Source organism: Pantherophis guttatus, chromosome 17, assembly GCF_059756535.1.
Source record: "Pantherophis guttatus breed Tessera chromosome 17, ASM5975653v1, whole genome shotgun sequence".
NCBI lineage: Eukaryota > Metazoa > Chordata > Lepidosauria > Squamata > Colubridae > Pantherophis > Pantherophis guttatus.
Genome location: NC_142079.1, coordinates 16862479 through 16884969, shown reverse-complemented (window position 1 = coordinate 16884969; position 22491 = coordinate 16862479). Strand labels below are relative to the sequence as shown.

At 45.2% G+C, this 22491-nt stretch overlaps 1 protein-coding gene across 9 annotated transcripts in view; it reads left to right on the top strand.

Moving 5' to 3' along the window:
* Positions 1-22491, top strand: part of GGT5 (gamma-glutamyltransferase 5) — a 112400-nt gene that overhangs the window by 35207 nt on the left and 54702 nt on the right. For 7 of the 9 annotated variants that reach the window (XM_087880629.1, XM_087880631.1, XM_087880628.1 and 4 more), the window contains 4 exons: positions 6906-7036; positions 7355-7444; positions 10020-10209; positions 12345-12505. In XM_087880629.1, the coding sequence (XP_087736755.1) occupies positions 6906-7036; positions 7355-7444; positions 10020-10209; positions 12345-12505 (572 nt within the window). The remainder of the gene's footprint in view (positions 1-6905; positions 7037-7354; positions 7445-10019; positions 10210-12344; positions 12506-22491) is intronic. The other 2 variants (XM_087880633.1, XM_087880632.1) reach the window with 1 other exon arrangement.

Sequence of the window (22491 nt, the reverse complement as noted above, 5' to 3'; positions counted from 1 at the left end):
GATATTGAAGTGTATTGGGTCTAAAACAGAACCTTGGGATACCCACTTCTTACTTCCCTCCATGTAGATTTTATTTTTTTTATTTTTTATTTTGAATTTGTATACCGCCCTTCTCCCTGAGGACTCAGGGCGGTGAACAGCCAAGTAAAAACATCAAGTACAAATATTAAAATACAGTTAAAATATATATATATATAAATTTGGCCCCATTAATTAAAAACAATAAACAAAACACTTAAAAACACTTAAAAAATTAGGCCAGCCCGGCTTGCTGGAAAAGGAAGGTTTTAAGGGCACGGCGGAAGGCACTGAGGTCTTGGATTCTCCTTATCTCTGGCGGCAATTGATTCCAGAGGGTAGGTGCCCCCACAGAGAAGGCCCTCCCCCTGGGGGTCACCAGCCTGCATTGTTTGGCTGATGGCACCCCGAGGGGGCCCTCTCTGTGGGAGCGCACAGGTCGATGGGAGGTCGTCGGCAGCAGCAGGCAGTCTCGAAGATAGCTAGGCCCTATGCCATGGAGCGCTTTAAAGGTGATAACCAACACCTTGAAGCGCACCCGGAAGACCACTGGGAGCCAGTGCAGCTCGCGCAGGAGCAGTGTTACATGGGAGCGCCAGGCTGCTCCCGTCACTACCCGCGCTGCTGCGTTCTGGACCAGTTGGAGCCTCCGGGTGCTCCTCAAGGGGAGCCCCATGTAGAGAGCGTTGCAGTAGTCAAGGCGAGAGGTGACGAGGGCATGAGTGACTGTGCACAGGGAATCCCGATCAAGAAAGGGCCGCAACTGGCAGATCAGGCGAACCTGACAAAAGGTCCCCCTGGTTACAGCCGTCAGATGTTCCTCCAAGGACAGCTGCCTATCAAGGAGGACTCCCAGATTGCGAGCCCTCTCTGTGGGGGCCAACGACTCGCCCCCAATAGTCAGTGATGGAGTCAACTGACTATATCGGGATGCCGGGAGCCACAGCCACTCAGTCTTGGAAGGGTTGAGCCTGAGCCTGTTCCTCCCCATCCAGATCCGCACAACCTCCAGGCACTGGGACATCACTTCAAGGGCATCGTTGGGGTGGCCTGGGGTGGAGATGTACTGCTGGGTGTCATCAGCGTACTGGTGGTATCTCATCCCAAAGCCACGGATGATCTCGCCCAGCGGCTTCACATAAATGTTGAACAGGAGGGGCGAGAGGACCGACCCCTGAGGCACTCCACATATAAGAGGCCTTGAGGTCAACCTCTGCCCCCCTGCCAACATGAACTGCGACCGGTCGGAGAGAAAGAAGGAGAACCACCATAATACGGTGCCCTCCATCCCCAACTCTTCCAACCGGTGCAGCATGATACCATGGTCGATGGTATCAAAAGCCGCTGAGAGGTCTAACAGGACCAGAACAGAGGAACAACCCCTGTCCCGAGCCCTCCAGAGATCATCAACCAACGCGACCAATGCCGTTTCCGTGCTGTGTCCAGGCCTGAAACCCGACTGGAACGGATCTAGATAGGATGTTTCCTCCAAGAATTGTGGAAACTGTCGCGCGACCACACTCTCAACAACCTTCGCCAGGAAGTGAAGGTTGGAGACAGGACGATAGTTGGCCAATATTGCCGGATCCAGGGACGGCTTCTTGAGGAGAGGCCTCACCTCCGCTTCTTTCAAGGCGGCGAGGAAGTGACCTTCACTCAACGAAGCCTTGATAACACCCTGGAGCCAGCCTCGTGTAACCTCCCGGGAGGCCAGTACCAACCAGGAGGGACACGGGTCCAGTAAACATGTGGCCGCACTAATTCTCCCCAAAATCCTGTCCACATCATCGGGAGTCACAGCATCAAACTCCTCCCAGGTAACATTCTCAAGACTATTCCTCGTCACCCTGCCCTGATCTACCCAGTCAGAGTCCAAATCCCCCCGGATCTGAGCGATTTTGTCATACAGGTATTGTCCGAAATCCTCCGCCCTGCCTTCCAAGGGATCCTCCCGCGCTCCCGGATGGAGCATGGAGCGGGTTACCCTGAACAGGGCGGCCGGACGATTCCCTGATGACGCAATAGAGGTGGAAAAGTAGTTAAACTTTGCCGTCTTTATCGCCACTAGGTAGGTCTTAATATGCGACCTTACCAGTGTTCGGTCAGATTCAGCGAGACTGGCCCTCCAACCGCTCTCTAGGCATCTTTTCCGGCGTTTCATCTCCCTCAGCTCCTCGGTGAACCAAGGAGCCGCGAGGGATCGACACCGGGTCAGAGGCCGCAAATGCACGACTCGATCCAAGGCCCCACCAGCCGCCCGATCCCAGGCAGCTACCAGGTCCTCGGCCGAGTCGTGTGCCAGATCTTCAGGAATTGGCCCAAGCTCCGTCTGGAACCTATCAGGATCCATCAGGCGCCTGGGGCGGATCCATCTAATTGGGTCCGCCTCCCTGTGGCGGGGTGTAGCGGTTCGAAGGTCCAGATGAAGGAGTGAGTGATCTGACCATGACAAGGGTTTCATGTCTATATCCCCTATAATAAGACCACTCAACCACTGGCCAGAGACAAAAATCAGGTCCAGCGTGTGTGTCCCCCTGTGAGTGGGGCCATGAACTAACTGGGTCAGGTCCATGGCCGTCATGGAAGCCATGAACTCTCGAGCCATCTCCGACGTTTCACCAACGGACGGCAGATTGAAATCACCATGACCATAAGCCTGGGTGTATCAACTGCCACCGTGGCTATCACGTCGAGTAGCTCGGGCAGGGCCGTTGCCACGCGGCAGGGAGCCAGGTACGTAAGCAGCAAGCCCATCTGAACCCCATGACCCCATCTCACAAAGAGGGACTCACATCTGGCAATCTGTGGCACAGTGGTCTCCCTCGAACCCAGACCTTCGTTAATAATAACTGCCACCCCCCGCCCCTCCCCTGGGCCCTCGGCTGATGGAATGCTCTGAAGCCTGGTGGGCACATCTCAACCAGAGGGACCCCTCCCTCCGGGCCCAACCAGGTCTCCGTAATACCCGCCAGGTCCGCTTCCCCCTCTTGAATAAGATCGTAAATGAGGGGGGCCTTATTTACCACGGATCTGGCGTTGCACAGCATCAGCCGGAGGCCCAGGTCCTGAGTATCTGAGCCGCCTAGTATCCGAGGGGAGCCTTGAGGACCGGGGCGCGCAATGGCTCTCAAGTAGCGAGTGCGCACCCCGGCACAAGATAAGGTCCTCTGCTCCCGCCATATCTACCCCTCCCATCCCTCGTCCTGCGCCCTCCAAACCGTTACCCTGTGCCGGGCTGGGCCCTGACCTAGGTGGATTACCCCACCCCCATCCCCTTTGGTCGCCCTCCCAGTTCCCCTTAAAAGATTATTAAAAACCCTAATAAAAAAACCCCCGCTTTAAAACATGCCACCTCTCGGGGCTCCAAAGCCCGTCCTTAAGGTAGGCCTTCAATAGAGTGGAAGGCCATCGCCGCGAGAGGGGGGCATCTCGCAGCGTGAGCAAATCTGCTGAGATATAAGCCATACAAGTATGATGAGATGGAAAAGGGGAACCTTGGATGTCAGCGATATTTAAAGATAGTCATTGAGGTGAGAGATGGCAAAAGAGGCTGGCCAGGATGAAGCTGGGGCCCCTTCACTCTCTCACAGTGATGGGGCGACCAGATCAGATGGTTGCAGTGCAGGCGGATGGCCACAGCCGTTCTCTCACCGTGGCTGGATGTAAAAGGCCAACAATAGTCACTCTCTCCCTGCAGATGGAGCAGCAGTCCTTGACCTGGACTCTCAGCTTCTCCTTCCAGCCTGCAATCTCTCCTCCCCCCGAGCCAAGGCCTAAAGGTGGAAATCGGGCGGCAGGAATAAACTAGCCAGCAGCAGAAGGAGATAGAGAACAAACATAAAAATCCAGGAGGGTGATAATAAAGTCCCAGAGTCAGTAGTGATGGAAAAATGGGCCGACCTAATAGAGAGTCCAGGTAGCAACGGGGGGAGGCCATTTTCATGGGGGGGGGGCGAATCCAAGGGGGAAACCAGATGGTAATTGGCAATCCCCCTCTATCACTCCCCAACTCCCTTCGATGTTCCGGGCCAAATCACCCCCAATAGTCCTGCCCGTTTTCTCCGAGCAAATTCTGCCACGATCTTCCCAGGTCTCGGTCCATGTGGGGGGTTTTCAGGCGCAGCTGACCGCTGGACCATACTCCCCGAGCCTCAAATCTGGGCTAAATAACTGTTTGAAGCGGCCAACAGGCCTCCGAGCCTCCGGGTGCCGGGTCCATCGCCCTCCGCTTCCCGCACCCCCCCTTCCCCGGCAGCCCAGCTTTTTTCCGGCCACCGTCAAATCGAAGGGAGGCTTGGGTCGCTATAGATGATTCCCTCGGCTCCCTCAGTTCTCCATCCGGCTCAGTTAGACTCCCCGGACCACCTTAACTCCTTCACCTCCTACAGTCGGTCCGTAGGATGAAATGCCCGATTTCCGGGGCTCCGCGGCTGTGGAGTCATCGTGGAGGCCGCCATCGCCGCCGCCGCCCTCCTTACAGTGCTCCGATTATGTCTCCTCGCTGTAGCTCTGCCATCCCAGGGCCAATCCCAATAAGGGATGGCACATCCGAACCGTCAGACCATCGGCATGCTGAACGTGGGGCCCAAGATCACTAAAACGGCCTCCGACATTTCCAAAGTTCTCCTTTTCCCCATCAACCTCAACAGCGAGCCCCTCGGAGGTCCGCCATCTTACGCATGCGCAGGGATTTTTTAGATGTAGTTCCATTAGAACTACTTGTTGAGTATGGTTTGTCAGCCAGTTACAAATCCATCTGGTGGTGATGTTGTCTATCCCACAATTTGCTAGCTTTTCAAGAAGTAGGTTTAGGTCTACTTTGTCAAATGCCTTAGACTTAGACTTTAGTAAGTCTAAGGCATTTGACAAAGAAGACCAAAATATACTATGTACACAGCATTTATCTGGTCCTCTATCTATCTATCTATCTATCTATCTATCTATCTATCTATCTATCTATCTATCTATCTATCTATCTATCTATCTATCTATCATTTCCAGAGGGCAGGACCTGTATGCTTGGTTTCTTTTAACAAATAACTCATTCAAACATTCTGTTATTTTCAGGCCATTTCATTAACTTAAAAGGATTGAATGTTCCATTGAATGTGATTTCTGTAATGTATTTCCTCTGTCTTCCGGAACCACCTTCAGGTATTGCAGGATATCCTTTTCTTCCTCTATGGTGTGTCCCTAAAAGTTTTTTCTGATTTCTAGAGATGCAGAAGGCCTCTATGCCTTTTGCTTCCAGTTGTCATTCTTATTTCACTAAATGTCTTCCTCTGTTTGGTTTTTTTTTTCCTTGTGGAGAGTTGCTTCTCTCCGCTTCCAGGCCTTTTTGGTCCAGTGAATCTTTCATTTTCCTCCTGAGCTGAAATGTGTTCAGTGTTCCAATCATTTTGGACTTTTTTTCCTCTAGCACTAATTTGTACTTGCTGCAAATATAAGTCAATTTTTTTCAGACAGGAGACCAAACACACGGTAGACTTTGCAATTCAGGACTTCTGAATTATGTTTGTTCCTCTTCTGTTTTTTAGGCAGCACTAGTAGAAACAGAATAGAATAAAATAGAATTCTTTATTGACCAAGTGTGATTGGATACACAAGGAATTTGTCTTTGGTGCATATGCTCTCAGTGTACATAAAGAAAAATAAAATACATTCATCAAGAATCATAAGATACAACACTTAGTGATAGTCATAAGTTACTAATAAGCAATCAAATCATACTAGGAAACAAAACAATATAAATTGTAAAGATATAGGCAACATGGTTATAGTCATACGTGAGAAGAGATAGGTACTAAGAAGGATGAGAAGAATAGTAGTAATAAAGACACAGGGAAAATTTATTACAATCATTGAACACACTGTCTTCACAAACTTTGCTCTAACTTTGGGCCAGTCACTCTCTCTCCGCCCAGTGCACTTTACAGGGTTGTTGCTAGGGAGAAAATAGAAGGAGGAAAGCGTATTAGGTACGTTCGCCACCTTTAGTCATTTATAAAAACAATAAAGGTGGAATACAAATGAATAAACAAATGAAAAAAATGTTGTATTAGCTGCCTCTGTACAGTATGTTAGCCCAGTGAATTCTTTCTCCAAAAGCTGGTTGCCTTATATTCCTAGGATGCAACTCTGCTTACTCAAGAACAAGCAGGCATTCACTCACTCACAATCAGCAAATATCAGCCACGCATTTCTTGTAACAGCAACTGTTTGTGAGCTCTCTTTTTTTCCACAATAGCTGAGCATGCAATTTCTCAGGATCCCTGGCTGTCTAGACATTCTCTCTTCCCTGTCCCTTCCTGCTGATGAATTGTGTTGCAATTCTCCTTTGAGCTCTTCTGTTTGCTTAATCTGAGGACAAGAACACAAGAGTTGGAACAGAGAACTGCATGTACTTTGTGAAGTCATCTGCATCCCCAGAGATGGTCTGCTGTCTTCAGGTGAAGTCCTGCTCTCAGCAGCCTTTGGTCACTAGCCTCTGCCTGTTGAAGGGCATCATTGTGCCTTTCAGGCAGCCAGGTATCTTGCTGCTGCTGTGGTCCAGTCTGCCTTTGGAAGCCCATTGTGCCTGATTTCTGAGCCATGCTGGCGCAGTGGTTAGAGTGCAGTACTGCTGGCTACGTCTGCTGACTGCCGGCTGACTGCAATTTGGCAGATCGAATCTCACCAGGCTCAAGATTGACTCAGCCTTCCATCCTTCTGAGGTTGGTAAAATGAGGACCCAGATTGTTGCAGGCAATATGCTGACTCTGTAAACCACTTAGAGAGGGCTGGAAAGCACTGTGAAGCAGTATATAAGTGCTATTGCTATTTTTCAGGAGAAGCTCTTCTGCTGCCAGCTTTTGATGTTTCACACTCCGTCCTCTTTATCCCCACAGGGACATCTTAAAACGTGGCGGCTCAGCCATAGATGCTGCTATTGCAGCCCTGGTCTGCACATCAGTCCTGAATCCACAGAGCATGGGTCTGGGTGGAGGCGTTATTTTCACCATCTACGATGCACCAACAGGTAGGTTCATTCAACCTTGAGGAGAAGTGGCCTCAGGTGGAACCATTAATGTTGCAGCATGTACTGCTCCTCAAAAAAGGATGGTTGGTCACTTTTGACTACTTTGAATCATGGCTTTTAAAACCCTAAGAAAATTAAGGAAGCGTAAACTACCAACAAACTATAGCTTTAGATGTGGATTGAATATGGGGTTTGTGAGTGAAATAAGTTATTTGAGATTTGAATCTAGGTAAACTTTGTCAGGAAAATGCTAGATGTTATTCATCACCTCCATGGAAGCTGTGTGGATTTTTCAATATGTTCTCCTTTGGACTGCAGGAAAAATTGAGGTGCTCAACGCTCGTGAAAGGGCTCCTCAAAACATCACTGAAGGTTTGCTGAAAAAGTGTAGAGGTGGTTTGCTTCCAGGTAACTGTATAATTCAATAATACAATGGCTTGAATCAATGGGGCTGGAAAGGAAATGCATGTCGGGGGGGCTTGAGACCTTGTTCTTTGATCGCTTTGGGAGAATCAGCCTGGTAGGTGTTATGTACACCAAGAGATGATCTCATTTCCACTGGAAGAAACATGAAGCTCCTTTGGGAAAAGAGCCCCCAGAGGTGGTTTCTCCATAGAGGCAGCTTGTGTAAGATGGCATCAGCACATTGGATGGCCTCACTCCCCTCCCCAAACTGTTATAAGTGTCTTCAATCCAGTGTGTGAATCCAGTTGAGTTTTGCAACCCATGATTAATGGTTTAGGGTTCTGTGGCTTATTCAACAATTTTTAATTAAAACAATGCATGGCTTACAGTTTTGCATTGTGCCACTTAGATGCAGTGGTGGGATTCAGATAATGTAACAACTGGGTATGGCCAGGGGGTATGGCAGCATTCAGCCTCCTGCAGCACTCTGCCAGCCAAAGCGGGATAGGGGGGTTAATTACAAAATGTGGGCTTTGCTTTGTGACATCCAGATCCAGCGAACAAGGGGTGCAAACTGCACAGAAAATGCACTTTTGTTTGGTTATAAAGAAATATCCCCAAAGCCAGATGTACACTAAATGTAGACTGACTATTAGCTACACATTACCCCAGCAAACAGCAAATTTTGAAGCTCCAGGTAAAGAGGATTCATTTTAGGATGAGTAACCACAGTTTACATGTTGGAGGTTCCTAAAGGAATGCTGGGAAACTCTGTATTTTAAAGAACATTTGAGGGAGGAGTGCCAAATAGCCCTTCTCTGCGTGAGTCTGTAGAGACCCGGCACCAGTGAAAACATATTTTGTGAAGTAACTGATCAACGCTGACAGGGTAAGCCACTAGTATATGAAAATAAGAGCAAACTCCACTCCCTTCTAGCACTGATGATGTTACGTAGTTTGGTAATGAAGCATCTTCAAGAAAGCCATTAAGCTCAGAGAGCACCAAGGAACCCACAGTTCAACCCTGAGCTGCAAATATTCTCTTCTATCGATAAACACTTTTTGGTTAGAGGGATTCAGAATCTGTGTTATATGAGATGGCTCCCAATGGATTTCATTCTAAATTTTGATGTAATTTCTGTAAATAAGGAATGTAGACTTATAAAGGCTGGGTATTTGATCCTTCATACATTAAAAAAAAAATACAAAGCTAAGAGATAAACAAATAAAAAACAGATTTGAAAAAAGAAAAGGCTCAGGAAAGAAAAAGAATGAAAGTATAAGAAAGAAAGAGGAAAAGAAGGAAAACTGAAAAAGAATGACTTCCAACTTTCTTTGGTACAGATATAAGTAAAATATATCAAACTCTTACTCTAAGATTAACATTTGTCTACATTATTTCCATAATTCCTTATTTAATCATCAAAGCCCAGATCAACTTTTAATTTCAGTTTCTCACAAAAAGAAGAATGAAGAAAGAAGAATCCAGTAATGGTTCATATTGGTTTAATCACTATTTGTTAACGAAACAAATAGTGATTTATTTAATTGCTCTAAATAAAATAAACTCTAAATAAAACAGGAATGGAAAATCCTAAACTCTAGTGTAGATCCATGCTTCTCAACTTCGGCAACTTTAAGGTGCAGGGACTTCAATTCCCAGAATTTCCCAGGCAGCATGAAATTCGCCCATCTTATACTTGCCAAGACTGAAAGACGCTGATCTACAGATAGGGATTTTCCACTCCTCTTTTACTGGTTCCTACTTACCTATGAGCAATCATAATCAAAATCCCCATTCTCAACTCACCCTAGAGCATGGGTTTTGGGCCCGGAAGCCTCCTGCACCACCCTGGAAGCCAAAACGGGGCATGCAGGCAGATGTGGCATTAGCCGGTTCTCCCAACTGGGCAAAAAGTTAATAACCAGTTCACACGAACTGGTGCAAACTGTCTGAATCCCACCTCTGCTTAGATGCCATAAGACTGATAGAATTTCAGATGTCAATCAATCAATCAATCAGAATAGAGCTGAAAGGGACCTTGGATCTACCGGTAGTTGGACCTTCTAGTCCAACCCCATGATCAAACAGGAGACCCTATACCATTTCAGACAAGTGACTGTCCAGTCTCTTTTTAAATATCTCAAAGACTTCAGATGTGGAGGAACGTAGCCTCTTTAATCCCAAAGAGGATTCCTTAAGCAGAGACAAACATACAGGTGGGCCTTCATATCATCAGCCATTCTCTTCTGACTTATGATCCTTAAAAACATCAACCATCCTTGCACCTGAAAGGGTTTTGCTAGGATGAATGATCAGGTAGATCAGTGATTCTTAACCTTACTGATTTTAAGATGTGTGGCTGGCTGGTTGGGGAATTCTGGGTGATGAGAATCCACACATTTTATTAAGGTTGAGGAACACTGAGGTAGACACTCAGATTTTTCTACTAATAATTTTGGTATGTTTTTACAAGTCCCAAGGGAGTTCTGGAACTAACCCAAGCAGTCTAATAGTGAAATTAGGGTGATCATTTGAGAAGACTCTGCATGGATACATAATGCCTTTCTTTGGTAGGGTCTCAATGGATTGCTGTTCCTGGGGAACTTCGTGGTTATGAAGAAGCTCACCGACACTATGGCAGATTGCCATGGAAGGACCTTTTTGAACCCACCATTGAGATGCTTAGCCTTGGGATCCGGGTATCAGACGTTTTGAGCCCGTTTCTAACACTCCTAGAGTCTCCTTTGAAGAATTCATCCTCATGGTGAGACCAAAGTTTGAAACGTGGGATTGGCCAATGGCAGGCCAGTATTCCGTTTGGATCCTTTACAGCAATTCTGAACATAGCCAGACTAAGAATGTTTCCTACAATCCTTTGGCCACTCTTGTTCACCACAAATTAAGGGCACAAATGCTTGTTACTTGGGAGAAGGTTCTTAAAAATACAAATATATTTAAGGTTCTCTAGTACGAACCTTCATATTCGGCTTTTGATGAGCCTCAAGTTCAAGTCCTTTTCATACCTCTCATTACCAACCCATCTTATACGTGTGCATTCAATTTCTGTTTTCTAAGTGAAGAGCTGAGTCTCTTATTTTCAGCCAACTTCTTTAGTCCTTGACCGTTTTTAAATGCTGTTCCTATCTTCTAAGCATTCTCTAGCTCACCTAATGCTATGTGATCTGCAAATTTGATACCCATCCCCTCCCCTTTCTTATTCCAAATCTTGTGATACCCCTTAGTAGTCCCAAAGTGCTTTTTCAAGAGGCAATGGGACTTTCTGGTTTTTCTTTGAAGACATTTCACTTCTAAGAAGCTTCTTCAGCTCTATACTACCCCTTAGTACAACCCTCCAGTTTGATTAGGAACTAAGGGTGTCTGAATGCAATGGTTGACCACGTTTAACTACATTGCTAATTAAAATGTAAATGTCACCTGCTTTGTCCAAATAAGATATATTGTGATGACATTCCTGTTATTCCCCTTATTTGATTTATATAGCTGTCCATCTCACACAAGTGACCCTGGGGTGGCTTACAGCATTAAAACATACAAACCCACCACACGTAGCCCCTCCCCTACCTCCCAAGGAGAAGCCAGGACCCCCACCCCCAGCATCAATAAGAGCCAAGCCATCTGAACTAAATAGTTGAAGGGGGGGGGGAATGGGACAGTCAGATCTTCAGTGCCTTGCAAAATACTGTCCATAAAATTACTCAATACAAACAGGAAGGCAGTTGGATAAAGCTTGTCATTCACAAATCTCTGCTGAAATTTAGGTAGCATCACTTTGTTTCCAGATTGTGCCCATTCTATCATCTCTAGTCTCTCTCAGACCTCCATTGTTTGATTGCCATGTCCTCTCCCTCCCCTTTGAAAAGGGACCTTGGCCTCCCCAGGAAGGATAAGGATAAATAAGCCTAGATGGGGAAATAGTTTGCCTTGTCTTTCTTATCTCTCTCTCTCTCTCTCCCGCCCTGCTGTCCCCCAGCTATCTTTATTGAGGTCCAGCATCATTGTTTGCCTATAGGTCTGGCCTAGCAGCACCTTTCCTTGCCTAGTTGTAGTGGGTGGGTGGGTGTGAAGAGATTTAGCCCATTCCTTCCCTTTCTGTGGGGTGTGTTTGTGCGCTTCTACATGGCATGGCAGGGGAGCGGCCACCACAGCCCCACTTTCAGGGAAGGGGCAGTGAGGGAAGCTGCCCTCCCACCCTTTGGCCATGGGAGTTTCAGCCACTCCCGCCCGCAGGACCTTTGACCCCACACCAACGAAGAAGAACCACACATCAAGGCCGTTTTTGGAAATGCATGGAATCCGCACTTGGCCAGAGTGATCCTCAACTCACTTTCAGGAGAAATGAAGTACAGATAGTCCTTCACATATGACCACAATTAAGCCCAAAATTTCTGTCGCTAAGCAAGATAGTTTTGCCCCATTTTGCGACCTTTCTTGCTGCATTTTTTAAGTGAAAGGCTTCAGTTGTTAATTTAGTGACAAAGATGTTAAGTGAACCTGGCTTCCCCATAGACTTTGCTTGCTGGAAGGTCGCAAAAGGGGATCACGTATCCCAGGGATACTGCAACTGTCATAAATATGAGTCAGTTGCCAAGCGCCTGAATTTTGATTGTGTGACCTTGAGGATGCTGTAAGTGTGAAAACTGGTCACAAGTCACTTTTTTCAATGCTGTTGTAACTTTGAATGGTCACTAAATGAACTGTTGTAAGTTGAGGATTGCCTGTATTTAAAGGGAAGTCATATCTGGCCACAGATCAGAGACTCACCTCCATTCTTGAGAGTTAACCAGACCTGGTTATGTGTACAGGCTAAATCGGGGCTTCTGTAGAGAGGCCTGAAGAGCGGGAACCCCTGATCGGCATCCTTCTTGGCCTCTCTTTCAGCCAATTGCTTTGCAATGACCAAAGAGCTGTCCTGAGCAGCGGAGAGGTCATAGACTGGACAGCCCTAGAGAAGACCCTAAAAGCCGTGGCAGAAAATGGAGCCAAAGAATTCTACTCTGGGAGGACGGCAGAAAAGTTAGTGCAAGATGTCAGAGCTGAAGGTAGGACTAAGTTTATTTATTTATTATTATTATTAGTCATATTTCTATGCCGCCCACTCTCTGAGGACTCTGGGCGGCTTACACCAAAGACAGTATACTAAATAGCATATTGCACCCAACAATCTGGGTCCTCATTTTACCCACCTCGGAAGGATGGAAGGCTGAGTCAACCTTGAGCCGGTAAGATTTGATCTGCTGATCTGCTGAACTAGCAGTCAGCTGAAGTAGCTGCAGTACTGCACCCTAACCACTGCACCACCTTGGCTCTTATAAGTTGCATGGTTCTCCCAAACCAGTTACTGTTCAGGTTCCTGCCAGTCACGAAGTGAATAATCTGCAGTTGTTTAACTCTGGAGTGGCCTACGCCTGAGATTTGAGAGAGGTAGTCACTCAATTCCCATGAAATGGGGCAGTGCCGGACCATCAGCCAAGAAAGGGTGAGCCTGTGGTGAGACGGTGCTGTAGCTTGACCTGTCTGATCTGAGTTATGCCTTTCGTGTCCTCTTCAAAGTGGGGAGAGGGGGAGAGAGACAGAACGTCAGGTTTATTTCATGTATGGAATTTGCGCTACCTCCAAAGCATGCTAAGCTGGCGTTCAAAAACCACCAACAACAGCCAAAAGACATCCAGAGATTTGTTCTTCTTACCCCCACCTCCCTTTGGGACCCCGTCGACTACCCCCATTGGTTAGCAGCTGTTCAGACTGCTCCAAGACCTGGTCTAAGAGGAGAAAGACTCAGTGAAAAGACCCCAAGACTCCCAATGTCCAAAGCAGAGGGAAACTAGAGGTGAAGAGATGCTGACCTAGCTTGGAACGGGTCTAGGACAACTCACTGTGACTAATGGCCAACTCTCTGCAGGACAATTCAATTGTTTCATTCAGTTATTCTTATTGGTGACCACATTTTTATTGAAATATTTGTAACTCTTGTGTTTCTGGATTGACTTTCTTTATTATTATTGGCCATAATAATAATTTCAATTGGCCATTGAAATTAATTTAACCTTTGTGTTTGTTGAATTGTCCCCGGGTGAGTTGCCCCATTCTGGCCTGGAACAGCCAAGAGGTGCCAGGCTCAGTCCAATCTGCGGGGATCTCTGCAACTCCCACAGGTGGTCAGTGAAGCTGATGCAGTCATAGCTATGCAAAATGGAGGTTGGGGGAAGGGAAAAGGCAGTACTTTCTCACCAGCACAGCAAAAGATGATGTAAAGTTGATGATGCTTGCTTGCTTTAGGCTGCCATTGTAACGCGAGGGGGGAGGTATTGTAGGTATTTGGGAGGGGGGAAGGGAGCTGGTGGAGATGTCTCGAAAGAGGGAGGAAAATTCTCGTTGTCTTTTTAGCAGCTGCAGAGAGAGCTGATAACTGCCAAGGTCAACCATTCCGGCATACCAGGTAGATGGGGCCGCCTAAAGAAGTGCCCCACATGACACCTTGGGGAGATGTAGATTGGACATTTGCCTTGGGACTGTGGGGGGAGGGATTTGAGGGAGACTTTCAATATGTAATTTTCGCGCCTATTGCCTCAGACTTTGTTTTTCTTTTGCTGTATTCAGTTCATACTCAGTAAAAGTACTGTTAGATTCGATGATGGAAGAGATAGACAGAGCTCTTCAGTGACAACAGCTCTTTATTAGTAGACCAGTACAACCCAACAATCTGCTTGTCTGGCAGCGTCCACTTTTATGGAGGGCTGCCAGACAGCTTAACCAATGAGCTTTAAGTATTTTCCTGCTGTTTTGGAGGACCTGAGTGAAGCCTATGGCTCACTCCTTATATGTTACATAACACCCCTCCCCTCCTAGAATACAATTACTTAAGTCAATATATGTACATATTTACAGACGTAATCACGCAGGTAGGCGGGGCTGGTGCGAGCCCTAGTAGACCTGCGCAGTTCAGTTTGTTCCTGGGTGTTGACTTGAGCAGGTGGATTAGTCTCTGGACCCACCAATGGAACCTCCTGGAACATGTCGCCGGGCGTGGTAGGAGCTGGAAGGCCCAACCCCTTGGGAAGTCTGCCCTGGAGTTTTGGTTCCACAGGTTGGCAATCAAACTGCACAATCGGGTTTGAATTGGATTTAACAGTTTAGAACAGTCAGGGTCAGTTTGAGTTTGGTCTGGTGTGCGAAGCAGAGTGTTTGAAATCCGGCCATGGAGTTGGTCCACATGCCAACGCCACAATCTCCCGTCCTCTAGCTCAACCTTGTAGGAGCAAGGACCAGAGAGTTCCACAACTGTGCCAGGAATTCAGAGAGCGCCTCTGGCATAATTGTGAGCATAGACCTTGTCCCCAATTTCAAACTTCCTAATTTTCCCAGAGGAATCGAGGGGAGTGTCAGCAATATAATTTGGATGCAATCGGTCCAATTGAGGTTGGATTCTCTGTCCCATGAGGAGCTCTGAGGGGCTTCTATTGGTGGCAGCGCAAAGGGTAATATGTTGAATCAGTAAAAACTTATCTATTTGGGCCTGCCAATCTCCCGCACCCATTCTGGCCAATGCCTCCTTTGTAAATCTCACTAATCGTTTGGCCTGCCCATTACTGGCCGGAGGAAATGGAGCCACCAGGGCATGTCTGATGCCCAATTCAGCCAAAAAGGCCTTGAATGGGACAGCCGTCAATTGTGGGTCATTGTCCGAGACTTGCACGTCGGGAAGGCCATGCGTAGCGAACAGTTTTCTCAGCGCCTTAATAACAGCCTTGGCAGTGGTAGAAGTCATTAGGGCTATCTCTAACCAATTAGAGTAAGCGTCAACAACGATAAGGAACGTTTGCCCCTTTACTGGCCCCACGAAGTCAATGTGCACCCTGGCCCATGGCGCCTGGGGTTCCTCCCATGTTTTAGATGGGGCCATGGGGGGAGCCAGTTGGGATTCCTGGCACGGGGAGCAGGTGGTGACCCTTTCTGCAATGCCATGGTCCATTCTCGGCTATCAGATGTAACTCCTAGCCAGGCCCTTCATCCTGACTATACCAGGATGCCCAGCATGCAAAACTTCCAGCACTTCCCTCCGTAGTTTGGAGGGTACGACCACCCTTTCCCCCCATAATAAACAACCTTTCAATACAGACAGTTCATTTCGGTGCGAGAAATAAGGCTGTGCTGCTCCTGACACTGGGTTCCTGGGCCAACCTCGCCACACATAGTTTAAAATTTGCATTAGTTCAGTGTCCTTAGGAGTATGCCGAACAATCTCAGCTGCAATAATGGGCCCCGAAGTGATGTCCTCTAGCAGGAGGACTTGGCAGACCAACGCAGGGTCTTCCACCAGGGCAGGCAGGGGGCAGCAGCTCAGCACATCGGCATGGCTCAGGGACTTTCTGGGCCGGTGAATTAGCCGGTAGCTGTAGACTACCAAGAATAGAGACCATTGCACCATTCAAGGTGGCATGACGGTCGGAGTTGGGCGGTCACCCGCCAACAAACCCAGCAGGGGCTTGTGGTCAGTCACAAGGGTAAAATGTCTGCCATACAAATAGTCATGGAACCACCGGACCCCAGTGACCACAGCCAGTGCTTCTCTGTCCAGCTGGCTGTAGTTTCGCTCAGTGGCAGACAAGGTGTGGGAATAGAAGGCAAGAGAAGCCTCCCGGCCATTAGGAAGCTGATGGCTGAGGACAGCCCCCACCCTGAAAAGCAAGGCATCACAAGTCAGGATCAGGGGTAGGGTGTCACTTTAATGGACCAATATGCTGTCAGATGTCAGCAGGTTCTTTACTGCGGCGAAGGCAACCATCTCCCAGGCCCCAACACCAGGAAGCCATTTTTCCCAGCAGCCTATGTAAAGGTTTGGCCACAGTGGCCTTATGCGCTAAGAATATGCTGTAGAAATTGAGCAGCCCTAGAAAGGCTTGCAGATCTCTCTTATTTTGTGGTGCAGGAGCATTTTGAATGGTGGCAATTTTGGACTTGGTGGGGGGAAACCCTGAGCCATCAATCATGTATCCCAGGAATTCCACCCGGGGCACTGCAATGTGGCATTTTTCCCGCTTAAGGCCCGCCTCTCTGAATCTGGACAGGACAGTCCTGAGACGGGCAAAGAGAGCAGGTTTATTGGTAGCGGACACCAGGACATCATCAAAATAAGGCACCACCCCAGGGATGCCTTGTAACAGCCATTCCATTAAGCTTTGGAACAATCCTGGTGCCACGCTGACCCCAAATTGCAAGCGGCAGCATGAGTGACAATAGTTTGGGCTTCGGCCGTGCTGCAGTGGTGGGTTTCAAATTTTTTTATTACTGGTTCTGTGGGTGTGGCTTGGTGGGCATGGCTTGGTGGGTGTGGCATGGGAAAGATACTGTAAAATCCCCATTTCCTCCTGATCAGCTGGGACTCAGGAGGCGGAGAATAGATGGGGGTGGGACCAGTCAGAATTTTTACTACTGCTTCTCTGAACTACTCAAAATTTCTGCTACCAGTTCTCCAGAACTGGTCAGAACCTGCTGAAACCCACTGTTAGGTATGCCTCCTTTCAGTACTCAAGAAAGAAACACCCCGACTCAATTTTCATAAAGGTACTTTTACTGAGTATGAACTGATTGGAACCAAAGAAAAGCAAGGTCTGAGGCAATAGGCACGAAAATCACATATAGAAAGCATTCTTAAAACCCTCCCCCCAATGGTCCAGTCAGGATTATCCATGGGGTCATGTGGGGTGCAGCTTCCGATGGCTCCAACCTCCTGGTATGCCACAACGGTTGACCTTGAGTGGTTATCAGCGCACCACCCAGCTGCAGAGAAACGCTGAGGAAAACTTCCTCCAATTTACTCCACCAGCTCACTTCCCCTCGCCCAACATCCAGACAGCTCCCCCCTCCCCCCGTTACAATGGCAGCCGAGCAAGCAAGCAATATAAAGACAGAGGCTGACACCCACCTCTGCCGTGCTATCATCGACCGGTAGTTGTTGGTAGGCTTGTGCGAGATCAAGTTTGACAAATGTTGTTCCTGTTCCCAATGAATGCAGTAGGTGTTGAACGATGGGAACAGGATAGGCGTTCTGCTGCAAGGCCTTGTTGATCGTACACTTATAGCAGTGGTGAAATCTAAAATTTGTTACTACCGGTTCTGTGGGCGTGGCTTGGTGGGGGGTAATGTGACTGGGTGGGCGTGGCCAATTTTTTTTTTTTACTTTTAAAAGCATTTTTTCTACAACCTCTTCAGCGAAGAGGTTGTAAAAAAATGCTTTCAAAAGGCTCTGACGATCCCAGCTGAGTTACCTGATTGGCAGAGGCTTTTTAAAAAAGCCTCTGCCGATCAGGCAACTCAGCTGGGATCGTCAGAGGCATTTAAAAGAAAAAACTCTTCGCTGAAGAGGTTGTAGAAAAAAATGCTTTTAAAAGTAAAAAAAAAGCCTTTGATGATTGTCCGGCTCAGCTGGGCATGTGGGGGCAGGGATTTTTGCTACCAGTTCTCCGAACCACCTGCCTCCATCGCTACCGGATCGGGTGATCCGGTCCGAACCAGGAACGTTTCACTCCTGACTTATAGTCTGTGCAGATGCGGACTGAGACATCAGCTTTGACTGGCGTTACTATGGGGGTCTCCCAACGGACATGGTCTACTGGCTGAAGGATTCCCTGGCCAATCAATTCATCCAATTCTTTATAAATTTTAGGTCTAATTGCAAGGGGAACACTACGGGGCTTAATTCGAATTGGTGCCAATTCGAATTAAGCTTGGGATCTAGGCTGAAGGAGATAGGCGTTCCTTTGTACTTGCCTAGGCCGCTGCTGAATACATCCTTGAACTCCTTCACAAGGTCCTCAGTGCCATCATCTGCGATGGAGTTGATACCGGTCACTCCCATGCCCAGGGCCTCGAACCAGTCCAAGCCAAGCAGGTTTGGCAATTCCCCTTCGACCACAGTTATTTTTAAGAGACTGGAAAACCTCCGAAATCGCACTTGGAATGTTCAACTGCCCACAACGGGGATGCGGTTTCCTTGGTAGTCTTTGAGTTGTAACCGCTGTGGCCTCAAGTCTTTCTTCCTTATGCCCGGAATAATGTTCATCATTGTGTTCTACGCAACAATGGTTAAGGGACGATCCCGTGTCAATTTCTATCTCACACTCTGTCCCCTCGATCAATACAGTCACATGGATCTTTTTGGCCGACAAGCTGGTTTGTCGTGTATTGGTCTGATACGCCTCTCTGTCAGCAGCTGGAGATTTCTCCCTGCGGTTGGGTTTCCACGGTCTGGGTTTCCTCTTCTCGGGCGTTGCAGAGGCAACCGGTTGTTGTTTAGCTCTGAACGCAGATGGCATATTAGCACTGCAGACCCAAGCCAGTGTCCCTTGCGGTCACACCGTGTCCTTGTATCAGCTTGTTGCTCTGGAATGTGGCCCTCTGCACCCTGCATACAAGGCTTGTCTCCACTCTGCATTGGTGTAGGCTCTTTTCTTTTTTTTTGCAAAAAGTTTTTTATTTTTTAAACAAAAACAACATTAAAAACATCAACCTTCCAAACACTTACAGACAGTATTTTGATCCGTGAAAATCATTTCGTGCTCTCAAAATTTTCAAACTCTCATTATATGACAGATATTCTTACCTCTAATAAAAAACAAGTGCTTAAACATTTTATCCAAATTTCATTTCATATATAATATTTCATCTCCATGCTTTATTATCTATCCATTGATAAAATAGCTCCCATATCAAATAATATTGTTTATCTTCCTGTTCTCTTATTTCAAATGTCAATCTACTCATTTCGGCACAGTCCAACATTTTCTTAATAATTTCTTCATCAGTAATCATCTCTCCTTTCCAGTTTTTTGCAAATACAATTCTAGCTGCTGTTAAAATATTCACAATTAAATATTGTAATTCTTTGTTAAATGTCTCTGGTAAGATCCCTAATAAAAATATCTCTGGTTTAAGATCAATATGTCTCTTTTGTCATTGTTTCCAACCACGTGTGTATCTTAGTCCAAAATCTCCTTGCTTCTATGCATGTCCACCACATATGGTAATAAGATCCTGGGGTCTGATGGCACTTCCAGCACTTCTCCTATTTGTTCTTGAACATTCTGCCTATCCACCTATAAAACATCTTATACAAATTCTCCTTATATGCCGTAGACATTGTCATTTTATAATTACATGACCACAATTTTTGCCATTTCTCTAAATCAATACCATAACCAAAATTTTGCCCCCATGCTATCATTGATTCTTTAACTTGTTCTTCTTCCAGTTTTGCCTCTAGCAAGTGTCCATGCAACTTTTTAATTACATGGTCATCAGAACCCATCAATATCTTATCTAAAGTAGTCAAAACATTATAAAAACCTTCTTGTTTGAAATCTTCTCGATATCTAGAAAATATTCGCATATATGAAAACCAATCCATCTTAAATCCCTGATCTTCTAAGTCTTGCTTTAATTTAAATTCACCCTTTTCATCCAATAATTCACTATATATAACAATTTGTTCCCTTTTAAATATCACTGGATATGAAAAAGCTTCAATTGTTGATACCCAGACTGGAATCTTCAAATAATGATATTTTTTAATTCTCTCCCAATTCAAAAGCAAAGCTTCACGTATCTGATGTCTTCTAAAATACCCCTGTATTTTAGTTCCTTTGTACCATAAAAAGGCATGCCACCCCATCAACAAATCATGTCCCTCCAAATTCAATAAACTAGTATTTTTCAATGTTACCCATTCTTTAATCCACATTAAACTAGCTGCTTGATAGTATAATTCAAAGTTAGATAAACCAAAACCACCCCTCACTTTAGCATCTTGTAACAACTTAATTTTTATTCTTGCCTTTTTCCCTTGCCAAATATATTTCAATATCATTTTATTCAAATCTGTTAAAAAATCCTTATCCAACTTTATTGGAATTGTCTGAAACAAATACAACATTCTAGGCAAAATATTCATCTTGATGGTTGCAATTCTCCCAATTAAAGATAGTTGCAAGTTTCCCCATTTTTCCAAATCTTGTCCTATCTGTCGTTTAACCTTGTTATAATTATTTTCCTTAAGAGAACTATACCTTGTTGTCAATTGTATCCCCCAAAATTTTACCTTATTCATTACCTGCATATTTGAAATCTCCATCAATTCTTCTCTCTGCTTTTTCAACATATTTTTAGTCATTATCTTTGTCTTTTCTTTATTAATTTTCAAACCAGCTACTTCCCCAAACTCTCCAATGTTTTCTAACAATTTATTTATTGACATTAATGGTTCTTCAATAATAAAGACCAGGTCATCTGCAAAAGCTTGCAACTTATATTCTTCTTTCCGAATTTTCATACCTTTTATCTCTTTTTCTTCTCTAATATTTTTATTTAAAACTTCCAGTGTCAATACAAACAATAGTGGGGATAGTGGACATCCTTGTCTAGTGCCTTTTTCTATTTCAATAAAGTCTGTCAATTCGCCATTTATCATGACCTTAGCCTTTTGTTTGGAATATATAGCTTCAATTTTGCTTTTTGTAAATACCTTGCCACTTTATCCTCCTCTATTATGTCTTTTTTGTACAATTGTGTATAGTATTCCTGTATTATTTCCCCCATCTCTTTATTTCCAAATCTACTCAGTCCTTGATGATCAATTAATTGTATTATTTTTCTCGATTCTCTTTCTTTTTTCAATTTATATACTAACCATGTGCCGGGTTTATTTGCATTTTCAAAATAATTCTGTTTGGCAGCTCTTATTTTTTGAGCTAATTCTTCCTTCTCCAGTAGATCCATTTTGTGCTTTATAATATCCATTTTAATTTTTACATCTTTCTTATTTGGACCCTTCTGGAATTCCTTTTCAAGTCTTTTGTGATCATCTGTCAATATTTTAAGGGTTTATCTTTTCTTCAGGTTTCTTTTCCTTGTATAATTTTTCCTTTTCCTTCCTCAATAATTAGTCCTCTGGCAAAGGCCTTCATTGTGTCCCAACGATTTTGTGTCGATGTTTCTTTCTTGTTTTCCTTGAAGAAAAAATCCAATTCTCGCTTCATTTTCTGTATGAAGTCTTTCTCTTTTAGTATTGTGTTGTTTAAAGTCCATCTAGACCTACCTTTTCGTCCTTTCCAGATAGCAATCACCGGGTTATGGTCCGCCCATAGGTTAGTATCTGTTCAATATTTAAAATCAATTCCATTGTTGTCCATATCATGTCTAATCTGGGCCAAGATAAATGTTTATCAGAGTAGAAAGTATATTCTTTACCTTCCCCATTTCTCTCCCTCCATATATCTTTCAAGTTTATTTCCTCTATCATTTTTAAAAAAGTTCTCGGCAGTACCTTTCTACTATGTTTTGTTGTTTTATGTGTTTTGTAGTCCAATTTTTCATCCACAATTCCATTAAAATCTCCCATGATACAGAAATTTTCATAATCCATTTCAATTATCTTATTATGTAGTTTTCTATAAAAGTCACTTTGATTGTTGTTTGGGGCATAAATTGCAACTAAAAGTAATTTTGTATTGTTGTCAATTAATTCCACCATCAAAATTCTACCTTCTGGATCAGCATATTTCTGTTCTGTTGTTAGTACATTTCTAATATACAGAGCAACTCCTCTTTTTTTGCTTTGTGACAATGATAAAAAAGTTTTTCCAAGTTTTGGTTGAATCAATAGTTGTTCATGTTGCTTTTTAATATGCACTTTCTGTAGGCAAATTATATCAAATTTTAGTTTTTCCAATTTATGAAATACTGTTCTTCTTTTACAGGCCGAATTAAGTCAATTTACGTTTATTGAAATTAATTTCCTTTTTTCCATATTCATACTTTATAAATGGGTTTTGTTGCTCTAGTCGTTCTGGCTTCACGTTGTTCCTTATATTCCATAACTCCTCCAACCGCTCCTTCTGTTGCTTCCAGCGTTATCAATTCCTCTTCAACAGATTTTATTAAAGCTGATGTTGCTTGTGTTTTGGTTTCCATATCTATCTCTTTCTCTTTAAGAACTTCTTTAATAAAACGCTCTTGCCTTATCAATTGTGTT